Source organism: Leptonotus elevatus, chromosome 8 (genome assembly GCF_054856555.1).
Source record: "Leptonotus elevatus isolate MCC_2025b chromosome 8, RoL_Lele_1.0, whole genome shotgun sequence".
Classification (NCBI taxonomy): Eukaryota; Metazoa; Chordata; class Actinopteri; order Syngnathiformes; family Syngnathidae; genus Leptonotus; species Leptonotus elevatus.
In genome coordinates, this window is record NC_141246.1 from 23140741 (window position 1) to 23160254 (window position 19514).

The 19514-nt window shown below is 39.1% G+C and overlaps 2 protein-coding genes across 6 annotated transcripts in view; one reads left to right on the forward strand and one right to left on the reverse strand.

Moving 5' to 3' along the window:
• The window catches only part of LOC147170253 (potassium voltage-gated channel subfamily KQT member 5-like), a 97096-nt gene extending 86539 nt beyond the window's left edge, over nucleotides 1–10557 (forward strand). For 2 of the 5 annotated variants that reach the window (XM_086083258.1, XM_086083261.1), the window contains 6 exons: nucleotides 1659–1882; nucleotides 2549–2657; nucleotides 3691–3822; nucleotides 5214–5321; nucleotides 6494–6620; nucleotides 8192–10557. In XM_086083258.1, the coding sequence (XP_085939384.1) occupies nucleotides 1659–1882; nucleotides 2549–2657; nucleotides 3691–3822; nucleotides 5214–5321; nucleotides 6494–6620; nucleotides 8192–9415 (1924 nt within the window). In that variant the 3' untranslated portion in view covers nucleotides 9416–10557. The remainder of the gene's footprint in view (nucleotides 1–1658; nucleotides 1883–2548; nucleotides 2658–3690; nucleotides 3823–5213; nucleotides 5322–6493; nucleotides 6621–8191) is intronic. The other 3 variants (XM_086083262.1, XM_086083263.1, XM_086083259.1) reach the window with 2 other exon arrangements.
• Nucleotides 10558–11857: 1300 nt separating this feature from the next.
• Nucleotides 11858–15913, reverse strand: LOC147170254 (ribonuclease inhibitor-like). The gene is made up of 5 exons (XM_086082121.1): nucleotides 15894–15913; nucleotides 15299–15424; nucleotides 14909–15082; nucleotides 12570–12738; nucleotides 11858–12413 (listed from the first exon to the last, which is right to left on the reverse strand). Exons 1-4 carry the CDS (start codon nucleotides 15911–15913, stop codon nucleotides 12663–12665), a joined length of 396 nt encoding a protein of 131 aa, XP_085938247.1. The 3' UTR covers nucleotides 11858–12413; nucleotides 12570–12662.
• Nucleotides 15914–19514: the final 3601 nt, after the last annotated feature.

Here is a 19514-nt window from a genome sequence, read left to right on the forward strand (position 1 = left end):
AAAAAATACCTTACTTAAGGACATTACAAAAACACCCTTTTGTTGTTTACCAGAATGAGCCATGCCTTGTTGCTTGTGAACTTGTGTTGCATGCACTTGTTAACTTAGGAAGCCGCACATGTGACTTACACATCTCAAGAGATATTAAAAAAGGAATGCACGAATCGTCATCCTCATCCATCCTCGGTTAAGTCACACTAGGGCCCCTATATTTGTAGACAGGCGCACGTCTGCTCGGTGTAAAAATGGCCAAATGTTGATTGTCATACTGGGACAAGTCTAGTTTACTGTTTAATAATTTAGCAGACTGCACTACACTATGTGGGGTGTTCCAAGTATGTTTTCTATTACATGCCACCAGTGCACTGACAATTTGGTGACACATAGTAGACTAGACCTTAGACCAAAGTCCAGCCTGGGGGCCAATTGTGGCCCATGTTCAAATTTCCAACACTGAAGGCACCTCAACCAGAGCTTAGAGTGAATATCCAAATGCATCCTTCACTGCATAACTCTTTCCAGCCCTTTTCAAACATGGAGACTGTAGCAAAGAAAATGAAAATTGACCCAGAGGGCTGACGCTTCCAGGACAAGTGGCAATTGGCACATTTTTTTCACTGAAATACGAAATAATTGTGGCTGTTTCTAAGGAATTCAACATCAAGAGACGCTACCAGCTGAAACATGCAAACTTCAACAAGGGAAGGAACGTTGTGAAAAATCTAAGCAAATGGGAGATGAATAATCTGCCCCCACAACACCTCACAAAATCTGGCTCAAACCAACCTAAATTACAATTTGAATACTTTTAAAGGCAAATCAATAGTTGAATATCAAAAATGTCACTTAATCACTTTTATTTACCATATTTTCCAGACTATAAGTCCTACTTGTTCCAATGGTTGGCTGCTCATGCAACTTGTACTCCAGAGTGATTTATACTTTTAAAAATATATATACCGAGGGTATATAATTTCAACAAGAGGTAACTCTAGACTTAAGCACCAATATCTCTGACTCCTTAACAATTAAATATTTAAACAGTACATGTTTAAATATTGACTGAACACAAATGCCCCCCAAAAGAAAATCATATTTTACAGACTACAAGCTGCAAGTCGTGAACTTTCATTGTTAGCATATCTTACATCTATTCAGTTTGTTCTCTATTTCTTTTTTTAAATTAATGTTATAACTTGCCTTCCAAGATGAACGTAAAGTTTGTTTTTGGTCAAGTAGTTTGTAAAATAAATTACTTATACTCCAGTGCGACTCATGTCAGTTTTTTTCTACCTAATTATGCATTTTTGGCTAAGTGTGATTTTTACTCCGAAGCGATTTATAGTTGGAAAATATGGTAAATATTTTAAGATATTAAAAATTCTTATAAAGCCCATATCTTACTGAGCGGCTAAGGCTTGCAAGGGTGCACACATGTAGCAAGTGTTGCTTTTTCGACAGGCTTTGTTCAATGTTGCAAAACGTTGCAAAGACACTCACCACAGACTCTCAAACCCTCTTTATACTTAAGGTGTTTTTCATGATGCAGAGAATTTTTGAACATGTTAAAAATGTGATTATAACTTAATAACAGTGTTGGTATTCCTCTTCTCACACTTACTCTCCTGTTTCACCATTCATTGTCTTTTCATTCACAGCCAGAAACTCAGCTTTAAGGAGCGGGTGAGGATGGCTAGCCCGAGGGGTCAGAGCATCAAGAACAGGCAGACATCCTCAGTGAATGACCGTCGTTCTCCAGTGGTGGAGGCGGGTACAGAGGGCACCAGCCCTGCCAAGGTGCAGAAGAGCTGGAGTTTCAATGATCGCACACGTTTCAGACCTTCACTGCGCCTTAAAAGTCAGTCGCGATCCACCACTGATGGTGAGTGCATGCTATTAAGTTATGATCACTCACTACAAATCACATTCTTGACATATTTTCAGGCAGATCCATACGGAAGAGGATTAGGGCCAGTGAAGAGAAGAAAAAAAAAGGTTGGCAGGATTCTGACTTTATTCTCAGCATTCTTACTTTAAAGTCGGAATTTGGACTTTAAATTGAGAATTCGCACTTTATTCTCAGAATTCTGACATTAAAGTGAGAATTCTGACTTTGATCACAGCATTCTGACTTCAAATTTAAAAGCCGCACTTTATTCTCAGAATCCTGACATTAAAGTGAGAATTCTGACTTTGATCACAGAATTCTGACTTTAAATTGAGAATTCTGACTTTATTCTCAGAATTCTGACTTTTTGACTTCCCCCCACAAGTCATAGCTCTACGTCACAAAGTCAGAATTCTCGCTTTAAAGTAAGAATTCTGAGATTAAAGTCAGAATTCTGAGAATAAAGTGAGAATCCTGCCAACCCTTTTTTTCTCTTCACTGGCCCTAATCCTCTTTTGTAGCTATAAGGTTGTCATATGAGAAGCATTGCCTTGAAATTAAATCCCAAATAGTAGTTTTTTATTTGTATATTGTGTCAATGAATCAAATTAACATGTAAATGTTGTTCTTTTTGTTGTTGTTGCCCCCTTTCCTAAACAGCAGACTCTAACATGGCAGGAGAGGATGGTTTTGATGAGAAGGGTTGTCACTGTGAGATCTCAGTGGACGACTTGCTGCCTTCTGTCAAGTCTGCTATTAGAGCAATTAGGTGAGCAAAAGTTACAGAGAAACTAGTGATTTCTTCTTTTATTTTTTTAATTAATTGATCCAAGTTTCTTTCTAGTTCTCTGCTTGCAATCAAATCTTTGTGTCAACCTAATTCAAACAATTCAAGTGGTTGTTCAAAGTAATAAATTAAATGGCACTCTCCACCACCTGAATTTCAATATTACAAAAGCAATTGTTACTAATAATAAGTCTGATGGTGTTAATTGCTTTCTTTATACAGCTTTTGAGTCCTTCGTTTAAAGTAGGGACAAACAACCAGTCTTGCTAACCGTTACAATTGCTGAGAAGCAGAGGCTCCAGTTGTCTTTTGAAATAAATAAACAATTAATGTGTTCTTAATGAATTTAGAAAGGTACTAAATGTGTTTGGGTGCAGTTTATTGCATTTCAAGCCAGAGGCAAATTTTGTCCTAAAGTGTTAAAAAAAATTGCACAGCTTGATTATGCATTGAAACATCTGCTGTTGCTTCACACATTACTATTCTACACTGGCTTCATTGTAATCGTTTAAGTTTTACTGTGGTCTGTTCTTGCCAAATACGTTGTTTTTTCCCCCCACTTGGGGACTCAGAGGCTTGCCTTTTGCCAACTACCAGTAAATTTGGCCTTGAGGCTTTGCAGGTGCAAAAATACAGACATTTTTTTTGTTTGTTTTTATGTGGGCCTGGCCAGAAACAGCTCGAAAGGGTAACATGGGTCCCCCTTCCCATGGGCTCCCCACCTGTGAGGGGGGCCATTAGGGTCAGGTGCAATGTGACGGTGTGTGAGATTGAGAAGTTCTGACTAGACACAGTCGGGCTCGCCTCTAGCTTGGGCTCAAGAATGAGGGCGGGATGGAGCGGGAGATGGGCAGGTGCAGCGTCAGTGATGCGGACTCTATTGGTCTGTCGTGGTGAACAAGGAGCTGAGCCGACAAAACCTATGGTCACAAGCTGAGGGTGCAGAGCCACCTTTATTTTGGCAAAATCAGAGCGTCCCTTGTGGCTGACAGTGAAACACCTGCTCTTCCCACAGAATAATGAAGTTCCACGTCGCAAAGAAGAAGTTCAAGGAGACTCTGCGTCCTTATGATGTGAAGGATGTGATTGAGCAGTACTCTGCAGGTCATTTGGACATGTTGTGTCGCATTAAAAGCCTTCAAACCAGGTAGGACGCTCAATACATTCCATGTTCAATACTTTCTGCATGATTGGCCAAATGTTTTGCTCTATTCCATTTATAAATATATGTTATACACTTACCAGCCACGGCATTATGACAACTTGCATGATATAATAATATCCAATGCATAAACTGAATTTGAGGCTATGCTTAGAATAAAACTATTAATGTTTTAATTGACACTGTCAGAGGGAGTCATTTAAAATGTTCATTATTGAAGTTAAAGTTTGCAGTGGTGTAGATTGTGTGTGTATCATGAGAGCTGCTCCTGATTGTTTGGTTGCCTAATTTAGTTACATAAGTGTAAATTCTCGCTGACACGAGAGATATACGAATACGGCTCAGAGAGTCGATCGGCTGTCTCCCAAGATGAAGGTCGTGAGTTCGTTCCTCAACCCTTGAGTGACTTTTTTTCCAAATCTTTATTTTCCAAGTGTAAATATTACCCCAAAACGGAGTCTATTTGGGCCCACTCTAAATAGAGTCAAATTTACTCAACAGAACATACTGTGTAGTCAAAATGTAAGCAGGGAAAACGCAATTTAAATGAAGTACTATTTATTAGAATAAAGTATAGTTTGAGTTAAGTTTTTAACGCTGACACGAGTGCAATACTCTCATAAGTGTTTAAACAACATAGTTTAGTGTAGTTTGGCAGAGTTATATGTTTAACACTGACACTGAGAGTAAGTTCAACCCTACTCAGTGTTTACCAGTGTACACTAGTTAAGTGTGGAAAAAAGTAACACTTTGAAAAGTGTAACATTTACACTCATTGATGTAGACACATATGACACAGTCTAGTGTTGAACTTAATTAACACTGTCAGTGTCAATCTAACACTTGCTGTGTGGAGAACAGCTCTCAATATGCAGCAGAGCAGTTGTACACCACTGCAAATTACATACATTGATAGTAATAACAAGCATACAATATTGTTAAATGAATACATCGCTACCTACTTTTTTTTACATTGTTATAGTGGTAAAAGCACAATATTTGAGCTACTGTATTGGATATGATTATTTGTGCAACTGGTCAAAGATGGCAGTTGTGCTAATTAGTTCACATACCCTAATAGAATCTTTTTTTTGTGTGTGTAACACTAAAAACACACACACACACACTCACACACACGCAAGTGATCAAGTAAAACAGCCATAAAGAAAATAATGAGATGGTCCCCGTTCAGTCATGAGTATTATTTTCTCAACATTGCATACATTCTTTCATACATTCTGCAAATACATGTCGTCCACATGTGTGTATGTGTGTGTGTGGGGGGGGCGTACGTGTGTGTGTGTGCATGCTTGCATCTGCATCCATACTTCATGCACGTGTGTTTGTGTATGTGTGTTCACTTTGCTTCCTCACAGGCTGGACATGATTGTAGGCCCGCAGCCCCTGAGCAGCCGTGTCAAGACATTTTCCTCCCCCTCCCTGCCTCTCTATTACAGCCAGGGCAGAAAGAACTCCACCCAAGGGTCAGAGTGCCCGTACACATCAAATGGCTTCACTTCATTTTCATTCTCTTCATTCACAATACAGCGCATGCTCACACATTTTGACACACAATAATCATTTACTACATAATCTGAAGTCACTGAATTGGTTAAGGTGAAAGTGATTTGAACCCAGCCTTGGAACTCACATCCTGTATCGCATTGTGCTCTGCTACCATCTACTGTTTAGAGGATGGAATTCACATTTTGTAATGATACACCATCTCCATGCACTTTGCTTTTCGTGCTTCATCTGAAGAAAGTCATACGCTTTTGTTTTGTATGTTACCTTTTTGTATATTTTGTTATTTGTACATAAAAAAAAATGCCGCCAACTGTTCAAATTGTCAGATACCCCAAATTTGTAAAAATAGGCGTGCAGATTTCAAACAAAATGAGAGTATCCTAATCATAGATGAAATTAATTATACTTTTGCTAATGTCTATTGGAATACATGACAATTACTGTAATTGCTTCATAATTTTTTTTAAAGTTGTTTTTCTTTAGTACTTACCTTTTTTAACAGTCACACAATTACGCAAATGAGTGTGTACGTCAAATAAAGACAGATTTGTCACTTGCTATCTCGTCTACCATACTTGTACAATTGAACAACCTGTGACATAAAAAATGTACGGATTTTCCAGTGATTTGAATGGAGCAAGTTAAACTTAATTCAACAAATTCTGAAAAAAAAAGCTAACAAAAAACTATTTCGATTTTTAAGTAGAGGCGTCAGGTGATTAAAATTTTAAATCGTAATTAATCGCATAACTTCAATAGTTAACTCACGATTAATCACAAATGTTATATCTCTTCTAAATGAACAAAATGTACATTAACAAAAATCTAAGTTTTCATTCTCTTGTTAACATAAGAGTCTCCAAAATGAGGTAAAATTGCATTGAATTCTTTACAACTTTCACTAACTTGAATTCAGCTAAATGTCTTCACATGCTTACGAGGCCAAACCACAAGAAAGGCTATCACGGTGCCAAGCTGAAACATCAATTGTCAGAAATGTCCATACATCACGGGAATAAAAGTTACACTGTAAAGTCAGCAGATTAATTGCTTTGTGCTCAACCAGAGATTTCACACTGACTTGAGCAAATCATGTGTTACTGTTATGGTTTGTCTTTGTGATACTTAGGGTGGACCAAATCCTGGGGAAAGGACAAATCCCGCTGGACAAGAAGATTCGTGACAAGTTGTTGTCTGATGGAGATCTGCTGGAGGACATGAGCATGCTGGGCCGTGTTTGTAAAGTAGAGCGCCAGGTACTTGTCTTTTCTCTTTGTATTACTTTTTTTTATTGAGAGTTAGGATCATAATGATAAATAACTGCAAGTCAGAGGCATTTTAGTAGTGATGTTATGAAATGTGCCGATACAATTTGACACAATGCGATATACGGTACAATAATATACAGTATGGCCTTACTGCTCCTTAGTTTATGTTGAAGACTTAGAGATTGAAGCATCATTTGAACAATAAATAAATTGTGCAGTCTAACTGACCATTGTTGACAAAAGATCAGTAGCCCCCTGGTGTCAGGGAAGAGTATCGCTACTCAGAATGAGAATATCGAAGCAGTATAGTTTTATTAATATCGGTACCTATCTATGTATCATTATTTTGAGCACACGCCTAGTTTGGTGTGAACTTGAGGTTATTTGGCAAGATAGAGAGGTTACGGTGTGCAAGAGAAAATAATACTTATGTACAAATACGCATGGAGGATTAACACTTATTTTCTTCAGCCAGTGTAGTCATTGTATCATATTTGCATTTGCTTGTTATAAGTCAACATACATATATTTTAGCTGGCACTCTTCGAATGTTGCTCTTTCAATCACCTTGTCATGGGTTCGATCCCCACAATAGACAGTACAATATTGAATTCATATTTATTGTCATTAACATTGCAATGTTACATTTCTTACTTATGCCATATTTGCACTACACACCTACTACTAAAACTTCAATATTGATACTTACTAGATGGCCATCTTGTCACTGTTTTAGCCTACATTTTTGTTTCATCCTGTATATTTTACTGCTTGGTCTTCTTGACCACTTGGTGGTGCCAAAGAGCAAATGAAGCACATGAAGCTTTGAACCAGGTACAAACCAATTGGCTGGAAACTTTGGTACAGTAATTTCGTACAGTCGTCGCAGGGGTGTCCAAAATTTTTCCATCGAGGGCCACATACTGAAAAATCCATTTTGACATTGTCCAACTTTATTAAATAAATCAAGCAATTATGTATTATAGTTATTTTAGCTGTTTTAACCTTATTTTTAACACACCGCAAACAATTAGGGATTTTTATGCCCACAGCTGTGTAATCAATTAGAATAAATCCGCTCCTGCCCTGAGCGGATCTCCACATTCAGAATTCAAAGCAAGAGTATATATTATAGTATGTTTGTATCTGTTTCCGTTTTGCAGCAATTAGCATTAGAATATAGCTAAGTTTCATCATTATTCACATACCTGTTGAAAACACTGGGGAAAAGAGCTTGTTGCAACATGGCTCTGGCTGATCTCTTATACTCTGCTGCCGCCTGCTGGCCGTCTTTTGTAATAACTACCATTGCTTTAAGCGACCTCTTCAGATCATAAGCTGTATCAAAGCCTTCTGTATGCTCTAGCATAAAAAAAAACCTTTAAAAAAACCTTTTTTTTTAAACGTATACATACGTTTTGAGGACTATATATATTTCAAATAGAACGTGTTTATACGTTTTTGAGAGCAGGCGACATACTCAAACTGTATATAATCACATAAAAACCTTAGAGGATTTAAATGCTTGTTGTTTTATTGACTATTTTCTCACATCACAGGTCCAGTCAATCGAGTCAAAGCTCGACTCATTGCTCGAGATCTATCGGCAGGTTCTGCGGAAGGGCTCCTCCACAGCTCTCACGCTCTCATCTTTGCCGCTGTTTGAGCTGGAACAGACTTCGGACTACCAGTCCTCTGTCTTCAGCAAGGATCTATCCTTCCCCAGCCAGGTCAGCGGCAGCGCAGGGCCTCACCCTGGCGGCTGCGTCACACGCTCCTCCACCAATTCGCACCTGTCCCAGGGAGGACTCCATCTCATCCTGGCGACCCCGAGCGATCTCGACCTCAATACCTCCAGCACTACGCCTCCTTCTGGCCCTGCTTCCTCATCCTTCAGTCCATCCCCATTGCCACATCATTACCATCCTCATCGCCATCCTCATCCCCAATATCAGACCCAGGATCAGTCCACTACACCTGAAAGTGGCAATGAGGAAACAGTGGGGAGCTCTCCTCCAATCCTCACCCCAAACAGTATCTGCAGTGGTGTGGGAGGAGGAGCAGCAGATGGGGAGTTTTGTCTTCTGGCAAGACTACCGCCGCCACCTCCTCCAAACAGAAATGTAGGTCTTAACAACTTGACGCGTGCATCCTCCAAGGAAAATTCCCTTGAAATTGAAGACTTCTGTGGCAGTCTAGGGGAAGAAGTCATTCCAGATTTGGGGCTCGGCACACTAGGTAAACACCAACAGGGTAGCGCCAACAACAAGGGCAGACTCGACGCCAAGGAGGAGGGCTCCTGGAGGAGGCATATGAGTCTTGAGCTGGAACCCCTGGTGCCAGCAACCCAAAGCTGCTGCTCAGGACCAGGTCAGGTTAATCACAGTCTGGGAAAGTCGATGTCAGTGCAGGACTTGATGCAGACAGCCCAAGGCAAAATGCAAGGCGGCCACTGCAACATTTCATCCCCAAGATGCAGTAGAAACGCTTGCACTGATTTCCAGAAAAGTTGCCAAGACGTAGGCGGAGGGGCAACTGACAAAGGTGGTTGGGGGGAAGAAGACCTTTTTATCAATGACAGGGAAGTGGAGATGCAGGGATTTGATTTCCTGACGCATGGGTCTGTTGAGGCTCCCTCATACTCCTCAGAACTCTTGAGAACAGACGCTATGGCAAGAGTGGCGTCACAGGGGTCCAACCTTAGCCTGGCCGCTGGTCATTCATCGTTACCCTCTGCGGGCAGCACTGAATTACTGAAAATGCAGCGTGTACGATTAAAATAGATTGGAGGGCATGAAACTCTCACCTCACAGCTTTTCATAATTTTTGAAAGAGAGTATGAAGGTGGGATAAAATGTTTTTGTTTTTTTACTTTGCTGATCTGAGTTGATAACAATCACAGTATTTTCATACCGGTCATCATGCTGACAGATTATATTTTACTGTATCATTGCATGTAGTAACCAGTTACTCTAAACTTGGAAGACATTTGGTTTATATGTGAAATATTCATTGAATGTCAGAGAGATTAATCAGCTAGACAGTTTTACAGTACATTCCAAAAATAAAAGTCTGGACACTGACCAAGGGCAAATTATTTTAAGATAATCATTCTCTTTATTTCATTTCTATCCTATCATTAAAAAATATATATATATAGTTTGATTCTCATATCCCCCATTGTACTACAGTAAGTGTAATTGTGCAATTTAGATGTCACAACAAGAACGGCTGCGTTGTGCTATTGTTTAACTGTATTTTCAAGACACCACATCCAGCGGTAATGTATGCTATAAACATGTTTAATACTAAATTACCATTCGTAATTTTAGTTGTTTATGTCTTGACAACCAACTGTCAACATCGGTGTTCTCAAAATGTGTACAATGGAGTCTAAATCGAATATTCTGTTGTACAGTATTGGATTTTAGACTGCAAAAAGTTTACAATTAAAGTTTCCTGGTTTAGAACATAAACCGTGTTTGCTTGCTAAATTAATGTAGGCTTGTTTATGGTTATTTGAAATGACATCATTGTGGAATGTACAATTGATGCTGTAATGCTCATGTCATTAAAAATGCAAGTTGCTGCCTCACAACTACATTGAGAGGATGTAAATCTCCTCTTCCTGTTGCATGGTACGGAATCAGGTGCTTTTGTGAACGCCAGATTATTTTCTCCAAAATGTAGGAGATTGTTACATTAAAAGCTACCTTACTGAAGACCCATATCGAAGACCAGAATACATGTGTGTTTATGTTGATTTTTGCCTGCAATTTTAAACTTCGGCCTTGGCTGCCATATCCCATTTGTTGCGCTGAAGACAAAATACGCTGTACATATGCAGGTGCCTTGCTTTTGTGGAACATCATCTCAAAATTTGGAAATTTTCACCCCAAAACAAAAAAGTTCCTAGAATGTTAAAGTTTTTTTTTCTCTCCATCCATTGATGATTTTGTTACTGCATATAAAACAGTCCCATGGGCCTTAATCATGTTGTCTCCTCTTAATTTATTTAAATTATGTGTTCTTATTCTCACAAGAAATAATGTTCATTTCATACAGACTGCAATGTCACGAAAATACACTCAAACACACAGACTGTAGTTCGACTGCCAACCAAAGTTTTGGCCAGCAGGAGGATTTGTGTGCACAATGGAAACACGTAAATCTTTGTTGAGAACCTACAGCATAGAAAGAAGTCTTCAGAAAGCATCAAATTGGCCATCACAAGTGAGAAGGCATTTCTGTATAATTCAGTATGGATGACATTTGAATACGTTTCCATGTTATTTGTTGCGAGCAAAAAATAAAAAATAAAAAAACACAGGACGGAAGTGCATTGCTGCTGCCAGAAGTATAGCGTCAGAAACTGGAATCATATTTTAAATAATATTTTTATCCTTTTAACCATGAATACAGTACATTGGGAATTGTTCCTCTAAAGAACTTGTAATCCGTTTTAACGACAGTGAATCACTTTTTAGTATGATTTACTTACAACGCAAGTGTCCAAACATTCCTAAAGGTCATAAACAGAAAAATGTAAGCTGAAATACAAAGGACACTTTCACTCTTCGACTATAAATATATTTTTTAAGTCCATCAAGCAATTATATAAGCTACTATAGCTACTGTTACTTTCTTTTTCTGTTAAGAGTTAGATTTTTTTCAGCCATTTGGGGTGGAGAGTTGCCTTGTTTCCACCAGAATAGAGCCGCCCCAGCAATGTCAAATGTTGTTCTTACAGTATATGCAGAGGCCGCAAATGGCCCCTGAGCCGTAGTTTGGAAATTAAAGACTTCAACCCATTAACTTATTGTCTGGTATGTAGAACTGTTCATAATTCCCTCCATCTTCACTAAGGCTCCCAGTTCCAGCTGAAGAAAAAGAGTCCTTGTTCATAATAATGCCACAACCATGCTTCAATGTAGGTATTGTATTGTAGGTATTTGATGATAAGCAGTGTCATTTTTGCATCAAACCTAAGTTTTGGAATTATGGCCAAAAGATTCAACTTCGGTTTCATTAGAACATAACACATTTCCCACATCTGTAATGCAACCTTCTCCTGATACCTTTGAGCAACGAGATCCCTCTGATCCCATGGAAGCTCTCTGCAGGCCATAGCTTGCCTTGTACTTTTAAGATGTGACCAAAAAGAAAAGTCAAGAACAGCCTTTAGAACAACATCTGAACTTTATTTGGCATTAATCATAGGCACAATAAATGGTGGCAGGTGTGTGGAATGTGAATGGTTCTGAACACAGCCAGATAAAAGAGGGTGTGCACACCCAAAACATTTTTGAAAAAAAAAGGCTATTTGCAAAGAGTAGAGCTTAGTTACTTTTAATGCCTAATAGATACCACAAGATGGTGCCAAAGCACTGATAAGATGATTTGAATTACAGGACATGATCTACAAAGAAAAAAAAGAAAACACACACACATGCAGGGGTTCCCTACCCTATTCCCCCACAGCCTTATCCCAAAACTGCCTCACTGAGCATGTTCTGGAACGAACATACCAACATGAATACATCATGAGAGAATCAATGGCTTTATGTGTGTTTAATTATATGCACATTTATTTCTGTATCAAATACTAATATTTCTAAAACAAATTTGATCAAATTGAATCGACTACTCAAATATGGAATATTCCAGGAGCAACCAAATGCCTTTTCCAATAATGTCAATGAGGTGTATGATTAAATGAGTGAGGAAATACGTTCCTGTCATAATCCACCTTTGTCTTTGACGCCTCAGTATTCGGAGACACTGAAAGAGAAGAAAATGGGGAAAACATTTAGCTAAAAGAATATTAGTCACTGAAATGATGCATATAGTCATTTAAAATGTAACACAATTGTAGAACAATCTGTTGATTAGCCATTTATGAAATAATTGTTAAAATCAGTATTTCACACCACTTACTCGATTGTGTTCAATGATTATTCCTTCTTCTTTGTTATTTCAATGAGTACTCTGATGTCCCAATTGGTCAGCTTGTTGCCCATCAGAAGGAGCTCAGTAAGGTAGTTGGGGTTTGACTTCAGGGCAACAATCAGGTGTCCAACAATTTTTGAGCCAAGGCCACAATTTGCTAGTCAAAAAGAAAAGTGTATTTACACATCACATCATTGTCATAAATTGCATCTTATAAAAGGCACAACTTAAGTTATGCGCTAAAAAAGAGAGTGGATATAAAAAGTCTCCACACCCCTGTTCAAATGCCAGTTTGTTTTTTGATATATAAAAATCAGACCAAGATGAATTATTTCAAAATCTTTTCCATCATTAATGTCACCCATACTTTGTACAACTCAATTGAAAACAATTATGTAATTTTCTTTTATTTATTTTTTATGTCCTGTACATGGCGTCCTTCTGTACAAATGCATTCTTAAAATCTGTTGAGATTCCTCATCCCAACTGGGATTTCATCAATGTTTCTTAAATGGCATGTTTTAAGGTTTCAATTAATATGAATCAAATATTTTTCTCCCTTCTTTTTTGGTTTTATTAGATTGTTAAAAAGTTCCAGTTTTTTTGTTTGTTTGTGTTTTTGTGCCACCCTGTATAAACAAATAAAATGGTTGCACAAATGTGTGCACCGTCTCATAACTGGGGATGGGTATCTGCTAAAATTCATCATAAATAGGAGAAGAAATTAAGTGTAGACACTAAAGTCAAGGTAGAGGAAATTATGAACAGCTCCAAGTAGCAGTCAGTGTTAGCACAAAACTTTCAGGCTTCCGACAGAAAAAAAACATTATGAATAGGCTGCTAAGTACATCTGAACTTTAATTGGGTTAATCAGCGGCAGCAGTGTGTTTGAATGTGAGTGGTAGATTCACGTCCCAATATAAAAGGGTGTACATGCTTGCGCAACAGCATTGTTATTTATTTTTTCTTCCCCTCTTGAAAACATATTTTAAAATTATTTCAGATGACATGACATCCTTGAACTCTAAAAATCTAACACACTTTGGCCCTGTCCCAATACTCGCACTTCCACCCATGTGCCCCGCACTTGTCTGAATCTGTGTATGTCATAGGAACTAAAATTGAATTGGCAGGATTTTCAATATGCAATTGCAATTCCTATGCTCGAGTTCATGACCCAAAATACCTGTCTACTGACATTCATTCAAGTAGCGTACTTCGTAATGATCATGGATATGTCAGCACTCTGTAGCAGCCCACTTACCCACTATAACTACATGGCGACCATGTTGGCAGAAACAACTTTGCATTTAACTCATTTGCTTCCAAAAACATATACATATGTTCTATTTTAAATGTTTTAAGTGTCCCAAAGACGTATTCATACGTTTTTTATGCTAGAGCAGCCAAAAGGAAAAAAAGAAGATACAGAAGGCTTTGATGCCACCTCTCAACTGCAAAGAACGGTTGAAGAAATGGTAGTTATTCCACAAGCGGCCAGCAGGTGGCAGCAGAGCAAAGGATATCAACCAGGGCCATGTTTAAAAAAAAAAAACTAAATTACTCACAATTCTAAATAGATTTGTAAATAATGATGAAACTTAGCTATATTCTAATACTAATTGCTGCAAAACGGAAACAGATAGAAATATATTTTTTTTTAAATCCCCCCCCTGATGAAATAAGAGACTCTAATCTTTCTTTCGGTAGGTACCATGTTTTTATAGCAATAGAACACAATATTCGGTGGGCCTTGCAAAATCAGCCAAAATCCAGTAAAACAGCCGGGAGTGAACAGGATTGCTTCTGTGAAAATGGCTGGGAGTGAATGAGTTAAAGGCAACGCATGGCTAATGAAAATAAGTCGTAAGTTGCTCATTTCTCAACCGATTTTCAAGAGGTTTATATTTTTTTGTCAATACCAAAGCATGCTCTATCAATATAAACCACTTGAAAAAAAAAGCCCAAAAAATTCTCCCTACTCACAGTCGCTGTATGCAATCATCTACAGCATAATGTGCTGGCATTCTTGGTCTCTTGGTTTTCTTACTGTCCACACACATGAAATTTTCTGATGATTTTGAATCTCCAAGCTTAGTGTTGCCGTAAACACGCATCTCAAAGGAGGAATTATGTAATAATAATAATAATAATAATAATAATATGAGGAGAGTAGCTGACATCATTCTCTTTTTGACGATGCCAAGGTCTTATTTTTGAAATACGGATTACTGCGACTAATTTTGCTATGCCAGGTCCCAAATCTGCATACCACTTGTTACTATTTTATTTTATTTTTTTACTTGAGGGAATAAACAACAACTTACACCAAGTGCTCAAGTCTGCATCGAGTACTCTTCAGTCCCACACAGAGCTTCTTTATTCCCTTATCTTGGATGTCATTGTCAGACAGATCCATCTTACTGATCATGCTGTTGTCTGAAGCAAGGACAGAGGCAAGCTGTGTGCAACAGTCATCCGTTAGATCGCCGCAGGTCAGGCTGAAATGTAGAGGTAGAGAAAGAGAGAGAGAGAGAGAAAGAGAAAGAGAAAGAGAGAGCGAGAGCGACAGCGACAGCGAGAGCGAGAGCGAGAGCGAGAGCGAGAGCGAGAGAGAGAGAGAGAGAGAGAGAGAGAGAGAGAGAGAGAGAAACTTTCATAACGTATTGCTAATGTTGCAGAAAATAGAGGATGATTCCGATTCATGAGTACTTCACTGAGATGTGATGTGGCTGTAAGGATTCTTCAGTCCAGATGACAATTGTTTGACTCCAGCATCTTCAAGATAGTTCATGGTGAGGTTGAGCTCCCTCAGCTCTTCCCCTTCAGAGTACCGGTAGATCCTGGAGTCGCAAGTTAAGACTTTTGCAATATAAAAGCAGCCCAGAGTTGTAATTCCACATCTTGACACACTGAGGAGGAGAGAATTTAGCGTTTTCAAGATTATATTTTTTTGCACATCTCAGACAAGTGCAAATATAATCACACAAAATCTGGGAACCAAATAGGAGATTTAAAAAAAGAACAAGATCCTAAAAGAAATAAAAAGTACTTGCGAACATTTCTTAATAGTCTAACATTCTGTGCAGCCAAAATGGAGAAATAGTAAAGTGCAGCTTAACCATGAAATTGAACTATGATAAAATATAACTGGATTTTAATCATCCTCTTTTTCCTCTTCCTGATCATCATCCATATTTGTATGGATTTCATCAGCTGCTAAATCATCCTCTTCCGTTTCCTCTTCTGCAAAGACATCAACGAGGGCTTTGGGGATGACGTCACCCTCAAACCATAGTGGTTCTAACTTGCCAGTCTCCTGTGATATCCATGGTCGAGAAGAGATGGGAACTCTGGGTAGTGCTCATGAGCCCTCTTCCAGACACATACAGTGTTTTGCAAAAGTATTCACCCCCTTGAGTTTTTCAACATTTTGACACGATACAACCACAAACAAATATATTTCACTGGAATTTTATGTGAAAGTTAAACACAAAGCAGCACATAATCGTGAAGTAAAACAAACTGCATATCTTATTTCAAACTTGTTTTGCAACAACAACAAAAACGGAAAACTAGGGTGTGCAGAAGTATTTGTCCCCCCTGAATTCATAGTTTGTCAAACCCCCTTTGGCTGCAATTACAGCTTCAAGTCTTTGGGGTATATCTCTATCAGTTTTGCACATCAGGAGGCTGAAATGTTTGCCCATTCCTCTTTGCAAAACATCTCCAGCTCAGCTAGGTTAGATGAAGAGTGTTTGTGAACCTCAATCTTGAGATCTGTCTACAGATTTTGTATTGGATTTAGATCAGGACTTTGACTGGGCCACTAGCACATTGATGCCTTTTTTTTTTTTTTTTTTACCATTTCATTGTCGCTTTAGCTGTATGCTTCGGGTCATTGTCTTGCTGCAAGGTGAGCCTTCGTCTCAGTCTCAGATCTATTGCAGACCCCAACAGGTTCTCTTACAAAATTGCCCTGTATTTGGCACCAACCATCTTCTCTTCTACTCTCACCATCTTCCCTGTCCCTGCAGAAGAGAAAGACCCCCAGAGCATGATGCTCCCACCACAATGTTTGACAGTGGGGATGGTGTATTGAGACTGATGAGCAGTGTTGTTCTTACACTAAACATAGCGTTTGAAATGTTGCCAAAAAGTTCAATTTTGGTCTCATCTGACCAGAGCACCTTCTTCCACTCGTCAACGATGTCTCCTACATGGCTCCTGGCAAACTGCAGACGTGACTTCTTGTGGCTCGCTTTTAGAAATGGCTTTCTTCTTGCCACCATTCCATACAGGCCAGATTTGTGCAGTGCTCGGCTGAAGGTTGTTCTATGGACAGATTCCACTACCTCTGCTGTTAATCTTTGCAGTTCATTTAGAGCAGAGGAGGGCAAACTCTCGAGGGCCAGAGTCCTGCAGGTTTTGAAGGTCTCCCTTTTCCAACACAAGCTGATTACAATCAACAGGATAGTTATCAGGCTTATGCAGAGCTTGCTGATGAGGTGATCATATATCAGCTGTGTTGGAGATGGGAAATATCTAAAACCTGCAGGACAGCCCTCGAGGACCGAGTTTTCCCACCCCTAATTTAGCGTGAAGATAATGAGGATGACGTTCTATCTTTTCTTTCTTCCTTTCTTTTAAGAAAGAAAAATACCTCAAACTGCAATTTAAGGCACATGCTCCTCTACAATAAGAGTGGATGACAAACTAGCCTATGTTCCCATCATTGAAAAAGAGGCAAACTAAGAAAACAAAGCCACGGTTGTCGGACTACCGGTACTTTAAAAGCAGCGAGCTGTGCACTCACTGCTAGCAGCTAGCGACGAGCCGCTAACACCGGAGACTTGTGCCGACGGCGTAATAAACTAGAGGTTTCTTAGCGCCCTAAATAAAGCAATTGATATGATTTTGGGAGGGTGATGTGTTGATGTTGGCATGTAATGGCAATTTAAAACTACGATAAGGCAAGCCGAAATGTGTAGACAACAAGCTAGCCGTCAGCCGTTCACGCCACCATTCAGGCCAACATCAAAATAAAAGCATTCTGAGGCTATTGCATGCCATCAACGTATTATTTCTTGAGCTTTATTTTGAAGTTAGCCTTTGTTTAGGCGGCATGGTAAGCTATTGAATGTTTGTAGCTTTCTTGACAAGTCACAGCTTAAACTGTTGCTTTTAATTTGAAGTGCACGACTTAAGGGACTAGCAGTAGTTGCTAAAATGCTCCCATACATGCTACTTACATGATCGACGAGGTTTTATTTTCTCTGCTGTCAAAGTGAATGTGGACTGATCTTGTTGCCGTCACGTGAACGTGCTTTTGAATTAGAAGCATTTTTGTGTGTGTACCAGAGATGACGGGGACAGCGCTTTTGAGGGAGAGGGGGCAATTATGGGCCTTTTTTTTCTTCTTCCCAAACATGTATATTAAATAGCGGTGTAACAATACCTTTTTTGGCCGATACGAATAGTAGCGATATAAGGCCTCACAATACTATATAAACCGATATATCACTTTTTGGAGATGATACAATTTGATACAATAAAGATGATTTCGATATGATAAGCACTAATGCTAACACTAGCTGCTAGCCACTAATGTTGGAGACATGCACCGTATCATACAATGACGGCGTAATTAACAAGAGGTTTCTTAGCGTCCTAAATTAGCGATTAAATATACTTTTGAAATGGTATTGTGAAAATGTTGGTAGAAAGTATGTAATTTAAATAAAAACTTCGATAAGTAAGCCAACGCGTCAAAACGGGAAGTCAAGCTCGGGGTCACGTCGCCGCGCAGGCCGACTTCAAAGTAAAAGCCCACCAAGGTTATTGCATTGGCGTCAATGTCTTGTTTGGTAAAGCTTTACTTTTGGTTGGATAATATGAAGCGATTGTATATTGTTTTGTCAAGCTACAATCCGCAGGGGTTAATTTGACGTGACTGGCAACTCGCCATCTAGTTGACATGACTTTGTGATGCTAACTGGCCGCTAAGTGGTCTCGACGAGACGGCTTGCACGTTGCGACCGCGCAGTGACCTAAATGTGCACATTTGTGTTATTCATAACCGCTTGTAAATGTCTACAAGCATTCACGGCAAATCGGAGACATTCACCGGCAAAATAACGTTCGCGGGAGATTTGCCGGTTGCAGCAAAATAACCATTGCCTACACAATCACAAACTAACGCTACAACATAGTGTCTGTAGTAACGTTATGCTACAGTTTTCTTATGGTAAAAAGTTATGCCACTTTTCCACATATTAAAATTGTTCTCAAATGTGTAAAAGACATGTCTGTATTTTTCTTTTCTTCTGCCAGTCGTTTCCATTCTCAACCTTAGCACATGGCTACTGTTAAGTTATTAACATTGTTTTTCAGTTTCAATTTATATTTTAGCCGTTTTGGATTTAGTTATAGCTGTGGAGCTCAATGAATGGGATTGTCTATTGTATCTGTCTCACACTCCTGAGAAAATAAGGGAGTGTATGTGTCTGGTACCTGTCTCTGTCGGAAAGGGAGGCACAGGCTGATTATTGTTTTTCTCTAATCTGATTTATAGCTATGGGAACTTGCAGAAGGGAGGAGAGAGGAATTCTCTTGTTTTTACTGAGTTGTAACCAAATGTACTGTGGGCTGATGGGTGGAGACTTTTCGTATTCACCGACTTTTCAATAAATAAAGATGTGACGGAGAGCCGGAGACACAATCTGATGGAACACGGCTTCAGTGTCGTCAGCTTTTGTCATCAGAAGCTTCTGATAATTATAATACCTTTGCAAAGGGACTTCTTCACCAGGATCTCACCATTCAGTTAATTGAACACACAAAGAGTACAATACTTAATATTGTCTACTCTAACACTACCATGGCCGAAATCACTGCCCCTTCGAGAGAGAAGGGTATGGCCTAGGCGTGGCC

Excerpts from the sequence above, each read along its gene's own strand:
- LOC147170254 (XM_086082121.1), bottom strand. The coding sequence starts at position 15,913 with ATGGATATCACAGGAGACTG. Across the intron at positions 15,083-15,298 it reads TACAGCCACATCACATCTCA|CCTGACCTGCGGCGATCTAA; the intron begins GTGAAGTACTCA and ends TCTACATTTCAG. Across the intron at positions 12,739-14,908 it reads TGCAGACTTGAGCACTTGGT|CAAATTGTGGCCTTGGCTCA; the intron begins GTAAGTTGTTGT and ends CTTTTTGACTAG.